This window comes from Suncus etruscus, chromosome 9 (genome assembly GCF_024139225.1).
Source record: "Suncus etruscus isolate mSunEtr1 chromosome 9, mSunEtr1.pri.cur, whole genome shotgun sequence".
Classification (NCBI taxonomy): domain Eukaryota; kingdom Metazoa; phylum Chordata; class Mammalia; order Eulipotyphla; family Soricidae; genus Suncus; species Suncus etruscus.
Window position 1 is genome coordinate 23,502,112 of NC_064856.1, and position 17,776 is coordinate 23,519,887.

Consider the following 17,776-nt stretch of genomic DNA (forward strand, 5'->3'; position numbering starts at 1 on the left):
AGACACAGAGGTTGTGACTTGAGATCATATGGAAGGAATTTCATCTTAACACACTAGTTTTATCTCCTCTGTTTTGCAATAGAACATTTAGCAACAGAACATTTTATAGGCATTATCCTCTCACCACTTTAGAATTTTGATTCATTTGAGTCTAAAGTGGTGCATAAAGAGGTACCAGAGGAAATACAATCCTAGATTTCTCTTCTATTTTCGTATGCTCTTATTTTCTTTGTCTCAAAATTGTACTTTTTATTTAAAAAAAATTAGGGGGCTCTCCAAAATTATGCTGAGAAGTTCTAGGGATCTCACCTAGTGGTTCTTAACTAACTTAACTGGTGGTTTACTGTGAGGGCTTGAGAATGTCTTGCTTTTTCGGTCCTGCATAGATGGGTATTACCTGGGCTACCCAGGTAAGTGTTGCTCAGGAGTTTCCTCAGACTTACTCAGCAATACTCAGGAGTCTTGGTATTGTACCCTGTGATGCTCAGGGAACCAAGCAGTGCCAGACTAGGGTTGTCCACCTTACAATTGATCTCCTGTATAATATCTTTGGCCCAAAATTACTTTGTTTTACATAGAAGATGGTAAATCATAATTTATGGATTTCTGTCTTAAAATTACAATCAATACTCGATTCTAAATATCAAATTTATAATTATATTTAGGAGTTGTCTAATAAAAACCTACTACTCTGTTATAAATGTCTTTACAAAGCAGGGTTCTGTTTGGGGCAGAATTGGACCAGCCTGGAAGGAACCTTGCTTTCTGCTTAGTAAGACAAGCTTTCTTACCAAATATGGATACTGTCTAAAAAGTAGTATGCCAAGAAAGTTTCTCAAACCTCATGTTCTCGAGAATCATCAGGGTTTTATTCAAATAGAGACTCTGATCCAGTAGTACTGGTGGGGCTGAGGTGCTTTATTTCTGACCATGCCTATGAAATGTCATGGGAATTTCCTAGCCTGTCTAGAGTGAACAAGGGCAAACTATTTGTGTTTTGTACATCAGGACATAGGAACTTGCCTGCTCAGCTACAAACCCTTGTTCTTTTTGTTTCATCTCTCTGAGTCTCAATTTCCTCATATTATGGAACAGTAAGAGTGAACATTTATTCCTTCAATTTATAAATGTTAAGTAATGTTTAACATATATTTATATTTATAAATAAACATAAATGCAAGGTTACTTGACATACCCAAGTATATACAAAACTATGTGGCAGGGCTTGGATTCAGATCTAAGATGTCTGACATCAAAAATCAACATTCTGACCTTGCTAGCTTGTGAGACACTTGGCTATAGCCATGCTTCTTCTTGAAATACAAAGACACAAGTCCATGGCATCCATAGCTCCCTTCAGAGTATCATCCGGGAAGTTTTGGTTATTCCCAAAGGTAGTCTCAACACATCACCATCAAGTCAGACTACTGCACTCTTCTGGCTATGGTCTCAGTCATCACAGTCCATGGATTAATAAAAATTGTAAATATCTCACCAGAGCTGTTTACAGTAGAGACCATCATTGAAATATCAATATCCCTAGTATCAGTATTGTAATACTTATTTGAAATACAAATAAGAAGACTACATTGCCCATACTTGGGCCTACATTTGTATCTAGAACCTCTAAGAAGACATCACAGAAAATTGTCTCAGTACTGTTGCAATATTACAGCAGGTAAGACACTTGCCTTGCATGTAGCTGACCTGCATCTAATGCCCAGTACCCCATTTGGTTGGTCCCCCCAGTCATTGCCAGGAGTGATTCCTGAGTGCAGAGCCAGGAGTAATTTCTGAGCAGAATTGGGTATGGTTCAAAGCAAATGTAAAGACAAACAAACAAGAATGCTGTATCAGCTTCAAGGAGCTATTATGCTAAGAGGATATTTAACTCACTAGGTCTAATTTGTATCTATGCGCTAGTTTCATCCATTTATGTCTTCTTATCTTAGAATACCTATCTACAGTTGCCCAGCCTAAATCCATTTACTGTTCTATTAGAAGAAAAAGCAACTACCTTCAAAAATGTCTGTGTAGAATTAGGACTACTTATACTGTGGCAGCAGTTTTCAAGTACAGAGACATACAAGGATCAAGAGAAAGATTATCATGAATCCAAAGCAAAATTAGAAAAAAAAGTATATGACTTGTGTTACTCATAAATTAAATTTATTCTATCAGAAGGGTTCCCTTTTTGATTTTATATCCTTTCTATATTTGAAATGACATCTTTTATGAAATGTTAATAAATGATGGTAAAGCATTTTATGTTAATCCCTGAACCTTTTGAAATGTTACCAATTTGTGAATTCCCAAAGTTTGAAACATCTGGTATAGACAGTCCTTTACATAACAGTCTCATGCAACGCAAATCCCTAAAATGTGGGTACTTCCCCTATGCTTTATAAGAAGAGATTGTAACATAGAATAGTTTGTGTGTGTGTTTGTGTAACATTGTGACTCTTCTTTACAAAGAACAGTTTCTAGACTAGCACTTATTTCACTAAGTCATTGACTATGTCTTAACTAAGGGAAAATCACATGACCATGTCTCTCCTGGTGGCAGCATATCCAGGAAGGAAGCTTTTTCCCCTTGTGTAGCCCAGGATAGCTCATAACACCATGATGGGGTTAAATTTGTGGTCCTTTATTAGAAGCTATACCAAGTTATCTGCAATGTCTAAGTTGAAAAGACAAGTTTACTCTTAAGTGTTCAAAGATGCAGATCTGCTTGGGTCCTATGGGGTTATAGATGGAACAAATCGGGATCAGTCCAATCCAAGGCATACTCTTTAACTTTGTACTATCTCTTGTGCTCCACAAGTTTTCTCCTCTATGGGGAAAAGGCAATTTCTGAAAGTGTTTTCTTAAGCAATCCTGCAAGTGCTGCATAGTTTTCTCCTCCCTTAGACCTCTGAGGGACTCTCAGTTCTCTGCTACGCACATCTGTGTCTATCAGTTTTCTCACTCAATATATGCTCCATTTTCCCCTCTCTCCTACAGCAGCACCTATTTCTGCAAGAAATCCAATAGATGGTCTCCTTTCTTGGGCATATTTGAGACCATTCCTCTTTTCAAGTCTGTAGATAAACCCTGAAGCATCCTTCATCTCCCCCTTTTAAAGATAAGAAACCTGAGGTTTAGAGAGTGGAAATCCTGCCAAAGGTCACTTGAGACTGTAACGGAGATGGGGAACCTAAGTCTTTCTAGACTCTCTCGTCTAGTCTGTCTAGTCAGTCTTTCTAGAGTTGTCTTCCAGGATTTTCCCTCTGCAAAGCTGCATTTTCCTTCTATACCCCGATCAAGCCTGGAATCTCAGAATATAAGAGGTGGAAAAAGAGACCATCATGTCCTTGTTCCAACACCCGACCTCGACTTTATCAGCCTTAACAAAGCTTTGTTTGATTTTGTTTCTGGTTTGCAGGACTTCTAGACAATTTGATCTAATTGGGAGATAATTTAGGAATCCTTTAGTAATCTGCTGAGAGCCTTCCCGTCTGGAGAGATTCTTCTATTGCTTATAGGAGCAGGTTCTGTTCATTCTGAGGGGTTGGCTTCAACACCACCTGGGTAAGAACAAAGCACGCTTTGGCTACAGAGTAATATTAAAACTCAAGTATCAGGCAACACCAGAGGAGATGATAGTGGGTATTTTCAGATTCTCAGAGAAGAAGTCAGTGATAGTACGGTGGGTAAAGTGCTTGCCTTGCATGTGGCCACCCTGGGTTTTATCTCTTGCATTCCATTTGGTCCCTGAATACTACCATGAGTGATTCCTGAATGCAGAGCCAGAAGTAACTCCTGAGCATCATTAGTTTTGACTCTAAAGCATACAAAAAAAAACCAGAATCCCAGAGAAAATTTAGACAGGATGAACCTCATGAGAACTGAGGGCTTTCCAGAGGAGCCAAATTAGAGGGTAACCTGCCTCTCTACTACTGACTCTTCTGCTAAGATCAATAGTCACCATAATCAAGTGTGGGATATTCCAACTTCTTTGTCTTTGGGATTATCAGGACAAATCAACTGAGTGCCCTCATACTTTTCTTCTACTGTAGTGTCAGGAAATTTGGGTAATTTGTATTTAAATTATCCAGGTAACTTCTATGGAGCTCAAACCACAGTAGGGACTCAATAAATTCAGATTGTAGTACATGAAACAAAGGCAAGCCAGTTGACACAGCAAAAGGAGTCTTCTTACCTCATAGAGTGTGATGACTCCATTGGTTTCATTGGGGGGCTTCCACTGAATGTAGATCTTCTCCTCAAAGGGCCCCCCTTGAATAGATTCCAGAGGAACAGCCCCTGGAACTATAAAAGGAAAACATATAAACTTGATATTTATTCTCCTTTCCACAACTCCTCCCACTTAACCAAGAACAAAAGTATTCCCGAGTAACTATATAACTTTGCCCTGTAACAAAGCAAGCAAACACATTTTAAAGTGGGTACAAATCACTTATAAAATAAATCAGTGAAGCTGTATTCTGATATGTTTTTATTTCTAAAATAAAAGCCATGTCTCTGACTAGATTTGACCTATGCACCACAGTTTAGTTGCCTCTTTCATGGAAGTCTGATAATAGCATTTCTTCTATAAACTGAGTAAACTTGTTATTTTAAAAGGAAAGGAAAACATCAGTAGACCCTCACCTCTCAACAGAAGTGGGATTCTGGACAAGATTCATGTCTTAGGATCATATCTGAGGAATGCTGAATTAGCTTCACTATCTTATTTTTTTTTTTTTACAAACTTGTTTTGCCAAATTTTCTCCCACTATAGATGGAAATATTTTTATCAATTTCCTGACTTCTATCTAAATGGAACAGGATAATGTGCTGGAAATACACTCCTATTAGTAGAAACTTGTCTTCTTCCTCCATAAAAGATAGCCAGGTTGTTTTACTGCGGGGTCTTCATTGTCTGCAATATGGCAGATACTTAAGAACCATTCAGGGAAGGCAAATAAATGATTAGGCAATGCCAGCATTTTGCCCTACAAGTACAACCTTTTCTGAACTCTCCTGCTAGCACCTCATTCTGGATTCCATCATGATTACAACTATTGGGAGATATGGAACCATAAAATAAAGCATTTCGTATACTTTCCTAGTTATAATCTCCTAGGGAATGATGAATTCATGTAAATCATCACCCATCTATTTATATTTTAGCATTAAGAGAGAGTATTCTTATTAAGTGCTTAAACTTTGATCAGAATTTAAACACAATATATTATTTAAGTCATAATACAGCCTTGCCCAATATATATTACATCCTTTGTGCTGATAAGGAGACAGAGGCTGAGTAAAATAAATAACTTGCTCAAGGTCATATGGCTCTTAAGTTATAAAGAGAGAACTGAACACCTGTCTGTGAGCTTCAAAGCATATACTTTTAATCACCATGCTCGCCTCTCTAGATATAGCCTTGGCCATATGTTGCAATCAGTTCCCTATTGTTAAATTAAAATATATTTAGTTTTTCTCTTTATGGACATAATACACAGAATTTGTTGAATATTAAGAGTATATCCAAGACAGGTTTAAAAAAAGAGAAAAGAACAAAATCACTCATAATCTCTATGCCCAGATATATTTTCTGAGTATTTTTATGCTTATGAATATACATGTTTTATTTTTAAAAATTAAACTGCAACTGTGCATATTGTGCTGCAACCTTCTTTTATCACCAAACAAATGGCAAAAAATAATCCTGAAATGTTCTTTGAGGCCATGCATTTTAATGGAAGCTTGGAGCAGGATATGCCCTTTATAGTCACCAATGTTTTATTATTGGGCACTTACGTTGTTTTAAATTCTTCATGATTGATTTTCAGTAACACTGCAATGAACATTCTTAGAAAATGCTTTGTGTATGCAACTCTGCTGCTGTCCCTGTGATAAATACTTGCAAATTAATTTCTTGGGTCAAATAGCTAGGCTATTTTATTTGTAAGGTTTTAGATATATATCATCAGATTGCTTCCCAGAAATCTGAACCATTCTGAGCTCCCCAGTGAAAGAATATGCCCATTCCCAAGCCTCAATAACACTTTTTAAAAATTAAGTATATATGTGTGTATATATATATATATCTTATAGTATTGTATAGTTTATTTCTAGTTTAATTGCCATTTCCATTGATTCTTTTATGAACATTCTCTCTATCCTGTGTTTTTCTATACAGCTCTTCAATTTGTTCACTGTTATTTTAAGAGTCTACAAGTATAATTTTTAAGAACAATATTATTGCATTGGTTATATAAACATTTTTGCCAGTTTTGCATTTGTTTTTAAAATCTCTTAGGTGTGTTGAAATTTCAAAATAGCCAGAACTTTTATGGCTTTTCTTTATTAATTTATGCTTCCTACAAATATTTACTGAATATTTAAAATGATAAAGGGACTCTGCAGGAAACTAGCCATGCAGCAGTAACCAAGAGACATGTCACCAAATCCCTGATAAAACCTGTATTCTGGAAAGGAAAGCACAGTAAATAAATCATAATATTAACAATTAACTTCTGTAAGTTGCTATCAGGGCTTTGAGGTAAAGTCACACAGTATTTGGGAGAGTACTAATAAACAGAAAAATCTAGTCTTCTAAAAACTAAAAGATAATAAGTGGAAAATAAATTAGAATTGCTAGGTAAGTAGAAGTTGGAGGGGAAAAATCAGAGAGAAGTGTAGGTAGATAGACTTGTGAGGGCAGAGTAGGAGAACCATTTTGAGGAGAAATAGTGGTAATTGGACCAGGAGGATTTTAATGCAGCAAGGTGTACACTATGTAGGTAAACTGGGGGGTGCTAACTTGATGTGACCTGGTTAACTGAATAAGTGAGGAGGGAAGATGTGTGAAGAAAGACTAGGCTTTTCTGATTGACTCAACTGGTATGGGTGGGAATGTCATCCATATAGAGGAAAATTAGAGGAGTCAAGTTGGAAAACTTGGTTCATCATCAGAATTCGCTTGAAATTTGTATAGAACATCCAACAAGGAATAGCTGTTAGATACATGAGACCAGAAACAGGAAACCTATCAGAAGGATAGAGATGTGATGTAGACTATGAAACAGCAGGTCAGGGACTAAGTTGATACAAAGAAAGCCCAAATTGAACCATGAGAAAAAATAAAATAGAAATAGAGGGGGGAGGGGCAAAGAGAGGGAGAGAGAGAAAAATGGAAGGACATTGTTAGAGATATTATGGAAAATCAAGAAAGTGAGCTTTTAAGTTATAAAGTATGGAGAGAGACTAGTTAACAACAGTAGTTGTGGCTGGGTAGTGAAGTAAGAAGCAATCTTAATTTTGCTAATTACTGTTATTGAGATTGTTGTGACTCAAACAAGAATAATTCAGAGTGCATAATGGCATACCAATTTATCCTACAGAGGATGAAGAAAATAAAAGATAAGGAGCTAGGTAACATAGGAAATTATTTGACCTGTGTAGTATGTAAGTAGGGAGATAAAACAGTAATCAAAATAAAACACAGAGCCAAAGAAAGGATATGGCTTATGACAGACAACCCAGAAAAATCCAAAATCAGGAAATGTAATAGGTAGGAGGAAGAACATAAGTAACACTGGCGAAAAGAAAAGAAAAAAAAAGCTGGGGCAGCTGAGAAAAAACCTCTTTCGATGGAGTCGCCTACCAGAGCGCATGGAGGGCGCCTATCCAGGGGAGCTGTGAGTTCCGGGACAGAGAAAATGGAGTGTGGGGAGTCACTGACCAGAGCGGTGTGGAGGGCGCCTATCCAGGGGAGCCGTGAGTTCCCGGGACAGGGCATGGCGTGTGGGGAGTCGCTGACCGGAGCGTGTGGAGGGTGCCTATTCAAAGAAGCCGTGAGCCCCTGAGACAGGCCAGGGGAGGGTGGGAAGGCCACCGACCTGAGCGTGTGGTGAGCACTCACCCAAAGGAGCCCACTCTTTGACATAGCACAGACAGCACGGGGACCCTCGGTCTGTGAGGCGGGGAGAAAGGCCAGTGAAAGCATTTGTAGGGATCTTCAACTTATCAATCTATAATACAAAGCTCAGGGAGACAGAAAGTCAGGAGGACCAGTGACTAGAGGGGCAAGAAGGAAGTGCAGGCTGTCTCCCAGGTGGGGAGGGCTGGTGATCTAGGCTCAATGGTGCCCTCTACCATTGTGGCCAGGAGTGAACCTGCACTGTCTGGCAGGAAGGGAAGGGCGATAGACCAGACTTGTCCGGAGGATGAGGGAAGGACCAAAACTCAGTGACATCACCCAACATACTCACATAGAGCCCTGAGAAGGGACCCAGCCCCATGCCACAGCGGGCTGAAACCTGAAGGCACTGCACTCCAAGCCAAATCGATAAATACAAAGAAAGATGGGTAAACCAAGGAAAGCATTAACAACAGGGGAGATGGATAGAAATCAGAACAAGTTTCCAAGTCCACCAAAACACACAGACCCAAAAGAGGAAGACCTAAAAGCAGCCAGGAGAATAGAATTCCAAGCCATGCTAGAAGAAATGAAAGACACATTGGCCAGAGCTTACAAGACATCAATAGATGAACAAATAAACCAACTTAAACAAGAATTGCTACAAAATATGAAAGACTCCATACAAACAGAATTAAATGAAATACGTAAAACCGTAGAAAGCCAGAAGAGCAGAATCACACAGCTTGAGAATCACATAGAACAACTCAAAGATAAACTGCAAACAAAAGACAACAAAAAAGCCAACAAAGAAATAGAAGGTAAAGCACTGAAAGTAAAAGTCCAGTATTTAATGAACAAAGACAAAAGAAACAATCTAAGAATTGTAGATATACCAGAAGGGGAGGAAAGAGGGAAAGGGGAAGAACAATTAGTCAGGGAGATAATAGTGGTAAACTTTCTCACCCTCTGGAAAGACACATCTGAGCAAATCCAGGAGGTGAAAAGAGTCCCCAACAAAATAGACCCTAACAAACCAACTCCAAGACACATAGTAATTCAAATGGCAAGAAACAAAGAGAAAGGCGACCTACTTAAAGCAATAAGGGAGAAAAAAACCCTCACATACAAAGGAAGGAACATTAGAATCAAACTAGATCTCCCATATGAAATACTTCAAGCAAGAAGACAGTGGAATGACATATTTAAACGTTTGAATGAAAGAAATTTTCAATTTAGAATCCACTATCCAGCAAAATTACCATTCATATGGGAGGGAAGAATAAAATCATTCTCAAACAAAAATGAACTCGCTCTATTTGCACAAACAAAACTGACCCTAAATGACCTACTCAGAGATGAATTACACAATCCAAACCCCCGTTTGTAACAACAACCACCCTAAACAACATAACTGCACAACAGCCTTCTCTATCAATAATCTCCTTAAATGTTAATGGACTAAACTCTCCCATTAAAAGATAATAATAATAATAGAGAACTGGATTAGAAAATATTTTTGCTGCCTACAAGAAACACACCTACAAGTACAAGATAGGCACAGGCTTAAAATAAAAGGATGGAAATCCATTATCTAGGCCAATGGAAATAAAAAAAAAAAAGCAGGGACAGCCATTCTTATATCAGACCAAATTGCATTCAACCTTAAGAAAGTGATCAGAGACAAAGAGGGTCACTACTTACTGATCAGGGGAACACTAGACTAAGAAGTGCTAACACTGGTTAATATCTACGCACCTAATGCAGAGCCAGCAAAATATGTACAGCAACTGCTTACAAAACTGGAGAAACACATGAAAGGAAATGTGATAGTAGTAGGAGATCTTAATACTCCACTATCACCACTGGACAGATCCACCAGACAGAAACCTAACAAAGAAATAAGAGCCCTAAATGAAAAATTAGAAGAACTAGGGCCAATAGACTTATATAGAGCCCGCCACCCCCAGAAAGCATTCTTCTCACGTCCACATGGAACCTTCTCCAGAATAGACCATGCCTTAGGATACAAATCTAACCTGCATAAAATCACAAAAGTAAGGATCATTAGAAGCATCCTGTCAGATCACTATGCAACAGAGGTAAAAATTGACTGTAAAAAGAAGCAATGGAGAAAATCCAACACCTGGAGATTAAACAATATGCTGCTCAAAAACAGCCAGATCAAAGAAGTACTTAAGGAAGAAATAAAAAAGATTTCTTGAGACAAATAACAATGAAGAAACAACTTGTCAAAACTTGTGGGACACAGCAAAAGCAGTAATCAGGGGGAAACTCATAGCAATACAATCCTATGTCAGGAAAGAGGAAAACGACAAAATTAGCAGTTTAAAGGACCATCTTAAGGAGCTCGAACAACAGCAACAGAGAAACCCAAACACAACCAGAAGACACAAAATAATAAAAACCAGAGCAGAAATAAACAACATAGAAACTAATACAGAAAATCAGTGAGACCAGGAGTTGGTTTTTTGAAAGAATAAACAAGATAGAAAAACCACTGGCAGTGCTCACCACAAAAAAGAGGGAAAACACCCAAATAAGCAGGATCACAAATGAAAGGGGAGAGATTACAACAGAACCCCAAGAAATCCAAAACATCATGAGGACATATTATGAACAACTATACTCATTTAGGCTAGAGAACCCAGAAGAAAGTGACAGATTCTTGGAAAAATACCAGCTTCCAAGACTAGAAAAGGAGGATGTAGAAAGCCTAAACAGGCCAATCACCTCGGAGGAAATTGAAACAGTAATTAAGAAACTCCTCAAGAACAAAAGTACAGGCCCAGATGGTTTTACAGGTGAATTCTATCAAACATTCCAAGAAGAATTATTTCCACTGATTCACAGACTCTTCCAAACCATTGAAAAGACAGGAATCCTCCCAATTCCTTTTATGAGACTAATATCATTCTGATTCCCAAAGAGGGCAAAGATACAACCAAGAAAGAATACTACAGACCAATCTCACTAATGAACATAGACGCAAAAATTTTCAACAAAATCTTAGTGAACAGAATCCAGCACTACATCAAAAAGATTATACACCATGACCAAGTGGGTTTCATCCCAGGGATGCAAGGAAGGTTCAACATATGCAAATAAATCAACATCATACACCACATCAATTATAAAGAAGACAAAAACCACATGATCATATCAATCGATGAAGAGAAGGCATTTGACAAAATCCAACACCCATTCATGTTGAAAACACTAAGCAAAATAGGTCTGGAAGGAACCTTTCTCAAGATAGTTACAGCTATCTATGAAAAGCCCACAGCCAACATTATCCTTAATGGTGAAAAACTAAAAGCATTTCCACTAAGGTCAGGAACTAGGCAAGGATGTCCACTCTCTCCAGTCTTATTCAACATAGTCTTAGAAGTCCTAGCAATAGCAATCAGACAAGAGAAGGGATTCAAAGGAATTCAAATAGGGAAAGAGGAATTCAAAATATCTCTTTTTGCATATGACATGATATACATGGAAAACCCTAAAGAGTCCACAATAAAACTCCTAGAAACAATAAACCAATACACCAAAGTGGCTGGCTACAAAGTCAATGCACAAAAGACAGTAGAATTTCTCTATACAAATAACAAAGTAGAGGAGAGATAGGTTAAGAATACAACTCTATTTAAAATAGTATCAAAAAACATCAAGTACCTAGGAACCAACCTTACAAGGGAAGTGAAGGACTTATACCAGGGAAACTTCAAAACACTTCAGAAAGAAACTGAAGAAGATCTAGGGAAATGGAAGAACATCCCATGCTCATGGGTAGGTAGAATCAACATAGTCAAAATGACTATCCTACCCGAACTCCTATATAGATTTAATGCAATCCCCATCCAAATTCAGACATCATTCTTTAAAGACTTAGAACAATCAATCATAAAATTCATCTGGAACCACAAAAGACCCAGGATAGCCAAACACATACTAAAAAACAGGAAGCTGGGTGGCATTTCTTTACCTAACCTGAAGCTATACTATAAAGCCAATGTGACCAAAACAGCATGGTACTGGTACAAAGACAGAGCCTCAGACCAGTGGATTAGAACAGAATTTCCAGACATAAGCCCCCAGATATACAGTCAACTAATATTTAACAAAGGAGCCAAGAACTTGAAATGGGACAAAGAAAGTCTTTTCAACAAATGGTGCTGGTGCAACTGGAAAACCATTTGTAAGAAATTGAAAATTGACCCATACCTCACCCCATATACAAAAGTCAACTTAAAATGGATTAAAGACCTTGAAATCAGACCCGAATCTATAAAATTTATTGAGGAAAAAATAGGCAAAGCACTCGAAGACCTATATATCAAAAAAGTCTTTGATGATAGAATGTCAATGGCAAGAATTTTAGCATCAAACATATACAAATGGGACTATACCAAACTAAAAAGCTTTTGCATGGCAAAAGAAACCCTACTTAACACAAGAAGACAGTTAACTGAATGGGAAAAAAATCTTTGCACTCAACATGTCAGATAAAGGGCTGATATCCAGAATATACAAAGCACTCAGAAAGCTGAGCCCCCCCAAAACCAAATAAAGCCATAGAAAAATGGGGAGATGAAATGAATAGGCACTTCTCTGAGGAAGACCAAAAGATGACCAACAAACACATGAAAACATGCTCACCTTTACTCATCATTAGGGAAATCCAAATCAAGACAACATTGAGGTACCACCTTACACCAGTGAGAATAGCTCACATCAAAAATAATGGGAACAATCTTTGTTGGCGGGGATGCAGTATGAAAGGCACTCTCATCCACTGCTGGTGGGAATGCCCCCTAGTCCAACACCTATCTCGGAGAACAGTCTGGAGAGTGCTCAAAGAACTCAGAATTGAGCTACAATTTGACCCAATCATTGCTCTCCTAGGTATCTACCCCCAAGTTGGTAGGCCATTCATTCCAAAGTATGTGTGCACCCCACAATTTATTGCAGCACTCAGTATAATAGCCAAGTCTTGGAACCAACCTTGATGTCCAACAACAGATGAATGGATCATTAAGATGTGGTATCTATAACAATGGAATACTACATGGCAGTCAGAAATGATATAATCACAGACTTTGTAGCAACATGGATAGACCTAGAACATATTATGTTAAATGAAGTAAGCCAGAAGATGAAAGACAAACACAGAATGATAGCAGTATTCTGAAGCACCTAGAACATACACCTTATATACAACTAATAATCAACAATCAAATAAAAGGGTTTAACAGGGTAGAAACTCCAAACACTTTAACAGTCAACGTATACCAGAGAGCAGTGCCCAAAACACATGAAAGAAGAACAACACAAACTCTTGACTACACATTATACCACAAAGAAACCAGCAACAGCATAAACAGTAGCATAGAGAGAACAGGTTTTTAATCAGCCTTCTACTACAAAGACCCATAAAAATCCCTTAGGGATCTTATACAAGATTACAGGTAAAGAATACCATGGGAAATCACTGACTCCACCGGAAGCATTTCATAACAATTTGTTTTAATGCCTTAATCTTACTATATTTAAAATAACCTTTCAGCTTTTCTGTCCACAGGCATTCTTGGACACAAAGGGTGGACAAACTAAGATGGCATCTCAGGGCTCAGTCACACAAGATATCATACCCAGCTTGCACTATGAGAATGTCCTGATAAAATTCTTTTTTTGTTTGTTTGTGTTTTTTTTGGGGGGGCACACCCATTTGATGTTCAGGGGTTACTCCTGGCTAAGAGCTCAGAAATTGCCCCTGGCTTGAGGGGACCATATGGGACGCTGGGGGATCGAACCGCAGTCTTTCTTTGGCTAGCACTTGCAAGGCAGACACTTTACCTCTAGCACCACTCTCTGGCCCCCTGATAAAACTCTTTAACATACCCTTTATCTCTAGGTTATACCTTCTTTTAGGACCTGAAACACATGACCAGCCAGACCACCAAAGCAGCAACTGTGACCTACAGACTTATACTACAGGCCCTACTCATCCAACACATTCAAGCAAACTAGCATTCCCTTGCTCTTTTCTCCTCTCTTCTCACTACTTTCTTTTTTTTCTTTTTTTTTCTCCTTTTCTTTTTAATTTATTTTTTCTTTTATCCTCTCCTGCCCAGTCCAAATACTTTCCCCCTTCCCCCCTTTGGAAATCTGACTATCCCTTCACCCCTCAATCCCATCCAGATTTCCCACCTTATAAAAACTCTTCACCCTCAGTTCTTAATCCACTAGGCATCAAGACTGACCTCCTACCCCAACGAATCAGCACCTAGCACCCAAGCAAAGGGACAACCAGTCAAACCCACACCTCGTCCTCTGCAAGAAAAGGCAACCAACAACCCTACTGACTCATGCTGTGCGGTCCTCCTTACCAACCCTTCCAAACATGGACTGTTACTTGAAACTGGACTTAGCTCTAAAAGTATCCCCAATATAAGAACTCTTCCCAAGACCTCCCTGCCACACATCTTTTGCCATTCTCAGAGGGTCAGGTTGTGTGATGAAAAGGCACCTGGGAATGTACACACCACAAGAAAATCTCAAAAGACAATGGGGAAACCTATACTTCCATAATAAGTATAAGACCTGTATTACACTACCTCTTTACCTGCTTTTCCCCAAATGTAAGGAGATCTCTTGCATCACTTTGTTCCTTTAATTACTTTTTTATTTCATTTTTTAAATCTTTTTTATTTATATATATATATATATATATATATATATATATATATATATATATATATATATATATATATATATATATATATATATATCATATTTTCCGGCGTATAAGACGACTTTTGAAACAAAAAAAGTCAACTGAAAATCGGGGGTTGTCTTATACACCGAGTATATCCTGAAAAATGTTTCAATATGCCGCTAAACAAACAAACAAAAAAAATCAGGCCACAGAGTTTCCAAATCTCTTTCTTGGGGGATTTCAAACAGTACTCAGGAGATCTGGGGGCCACTTCTTGCAAAACCCAGCTAACAGTGTGGGTGGTTCAGTGCTAGGGTCCGAGGATGGGGTGTTGTTTGGTTCATGTAGTGGGGGAGATTAACTGATGGCACCAGGGAATTGCCAGAAAAGGTGCCTATGATAAGAGACCTATCACTGCAAGGCTGCTCGGACCCCCTCTCTAACTTAGCCAATCCAAGCAGGCTTTTTATGCATGCAAATTAGACAATGTTTTGGACCCAAACCTACACTGTAAAAAGCCTGCTCAGATTGGCCAGAGTCAGAGAGGAAATCTATTACAGTATAATCTTTGAACCTTTGCTTGTTGTGATTGGCTCACTGTGGTACATACAGTTGCAGCACAGGAACGTTCTGACTGATACAGCGAATATAGGCCTAAAATAGGCCTAAACCTATGTTTTAACTGCAAAATTAGGGGGTCGTCCTATATGCCGGCAAATATGGTATGTGAGCACATATATTTTTATTTCTATTTTTATCTTTTTGGGGGTGTGGCCTATTTCTGTTTTCTTCTCTTTCCACCCTCAAATGTACCAGCAATATAATGCAGCACTATTTCTCCCTGCAAAGGCACACTAAAAAAAAGGGGAAATATTACATATAAAAACGAGTTCTTATCTACTAGAGATAAGAACTCATACTTGTTTACAATACAGGGGCATCTCCCACCTTGAAAATATGTCATGTGGTCCCAACTTAGACACCAACCATTCAGCCTTGAACCCTGGATCCCAGACATAGAAATGACACAGTTCTTCACAACAGCCACAGGAAACAGATCCCATCCAGGGCATCCTTAATACTGCCTGGACACCAACAAGTGCCAGCTCTAATATGATATCCTGACAACGAGTAAACTGGGAACAACTTGACCTAAAAGCAGGTTATCCTATCTCACCAGCTAACGATAAGACAAAATCAGAAGACTTGTCACCCTTTGGTTTGTCCAAATGCCAAGATCACGATTTACAGATGACTGGCTGATAGAACCATGACCGGACTGTATTTCTCCTGGGACCAATTAAAAAAACCCTACTCTAGGGTTTGAGCTACGACCTGTACAACAACCATGATCTCTAGTTCCAGAGGTCTGTCTGAGACAATTGCAACAGATTGGGTCTTCTGGAAACATAACAAAAGACGCTATCCCAGGCCCCATCCTAGGATCAGCACAAAGACCAAGACCACCAACCACAGAAGACGGATTAAAAATGACACTGAGGAAACAGAACTTCTAGAATCACAAAGAAAGACTTCATCATAAGTTCCACTCCCTAACCTGTGCAGATACCGAGATCTCTAGATACAGAGGTCTTATTTTATTACCCAGGATGGAGCAGAAGTCTTCCATACATCACAAAAGCGCCAAGGGAAGAGTAAATGAACCTGAAAGGAGTCTATAGTTAATCACATGACAATATACTTTAAGGGTGGAGAAACCCTGTATCTCTTAGGCCAAGGGAATTCCTTTTCAAATGACCCCAATATTTACTGTTCCTGTGCAGGAGGGAAGAAAAAAAAGGAAAAAAAAGGAAAAAAGCAAAAAACAATTTTTCTTATTTATCTAGTCTTTGTTGATTTCTTTGTTTTGTTGTGGATATTGAAGTTGTCTCCATTTATATTTTTTTCTTCTTTTCTTCCTTTATGTGCTCTGCCATGTTTTGTTTTGTTTTTTTATCTCAAGACCATGGCTTTTATGTGGTGCTTATCTTTATTGTTGGAGTACTCACTGGACATTTTATTTGACACTTCTTTTTGTACTGTTGTGGTGTTTTACCTTCTTTTTCCCCTTCGTCTTTCAAACCTAGGATGAGAGCCTCCAGAAGGACTCCGCCCATTTTTGGCATATTTGATTTTTCCCCCCAGTTTATTACTTTTCTCTTCTTCAAACAAAACCACAAAACTTGAACTATCTAGTCCCGCCTCCCAATTAGAGTGGGAAATAAGGCAGGTACCAAAACCAAACAGGGGTAAGACCACTAAGTAGTTAGCGAGGCACAGAGGGGACCACTTATTCTGGCAGCCCCGGGGGTGAGGGAGGATGATATGGGAGGTAGGACGGGAACGGGAGTGGAGGGAGGACAATTCGGTGATGGAAACTCCCCGGTTTTTATGTTAATATGTACCTAAAATATTATTGTCAATGATATGTAGGCCACTATAATTAAAATAAAAATTATATTTTAAAAAAAGAATGAAATCCTGGGGGCCAGAGTGATAGTACAGTAGGTAGGGTATTTACCGTGCACATGGCCAACCCATATGGGATTCCTGACATCCCATATGGTCTCCTGGGTTTGCCAAGAATATGATTAAAATAAAAATTATATTTATTAAAAAAAAGAAAAAACCTCTTTACCACGTGAGGGAAAATATGCAGATGGTTTGGAGGAAGAAACTCTTTGGAGGAAAGAAGTATGATATACTAATGGCTATTTTTCTAGATATGGGATGGGGAGGAGGAATTCCCTCTACCAGAGTGCAGTGGAAGAGAAGTTTCACCAAAAAATCTGGAATAAATGAGAAGTTTTATTTATTAAAAAGTGGAAGGTGAATTGAACAGAAAGAAACAGAGACTGCTCATAAATGAGAAACTATGGGATGAAAATGGAGACAGAGCATCTCAGCAGCATGAAGTCGCTGGGTTCCCATTTAGAAAAATTCTTAGACCAGAACTGATGAAACTTGCACTTTCTTCTAGTTAGTTTATGATTTATTCCTACCTTTTTACTCTTATCACTTTAATCTCTAATGCACTACATATATGTATTATATATATTGAATAATGTAAGAATTAACTAAAGTTCTTTACAATTTTCCTCGGACCATTAATTAGTCAAACTTTATCC

The 17,776-nt window shown here is 38.4% G+C and overlaps 1 protein-coding gene across 1 annotated transcript in view; it reads right to left on the reverse strand.

Moving 5' to 3' along the window:
* PTPRT (protein tyrosine phosphatase receptor type T) overlaps positions 1–17,776 on the reverse strand; it is a 935,630-nt gene that overhangs the window by 481,162 nt on the left and 436,692 nt on the right. The window contains exon 8 of the mRNA XM_049779129.1: positions 4,202–4,311. Within this exon, the coding sequence (XP_049635086.1) occupies positions 4,202–4,311 (110 nt within the window). The remainder of the gene's footprint in view (positions 1–4,201; positions 4,312–17,776) is intronic.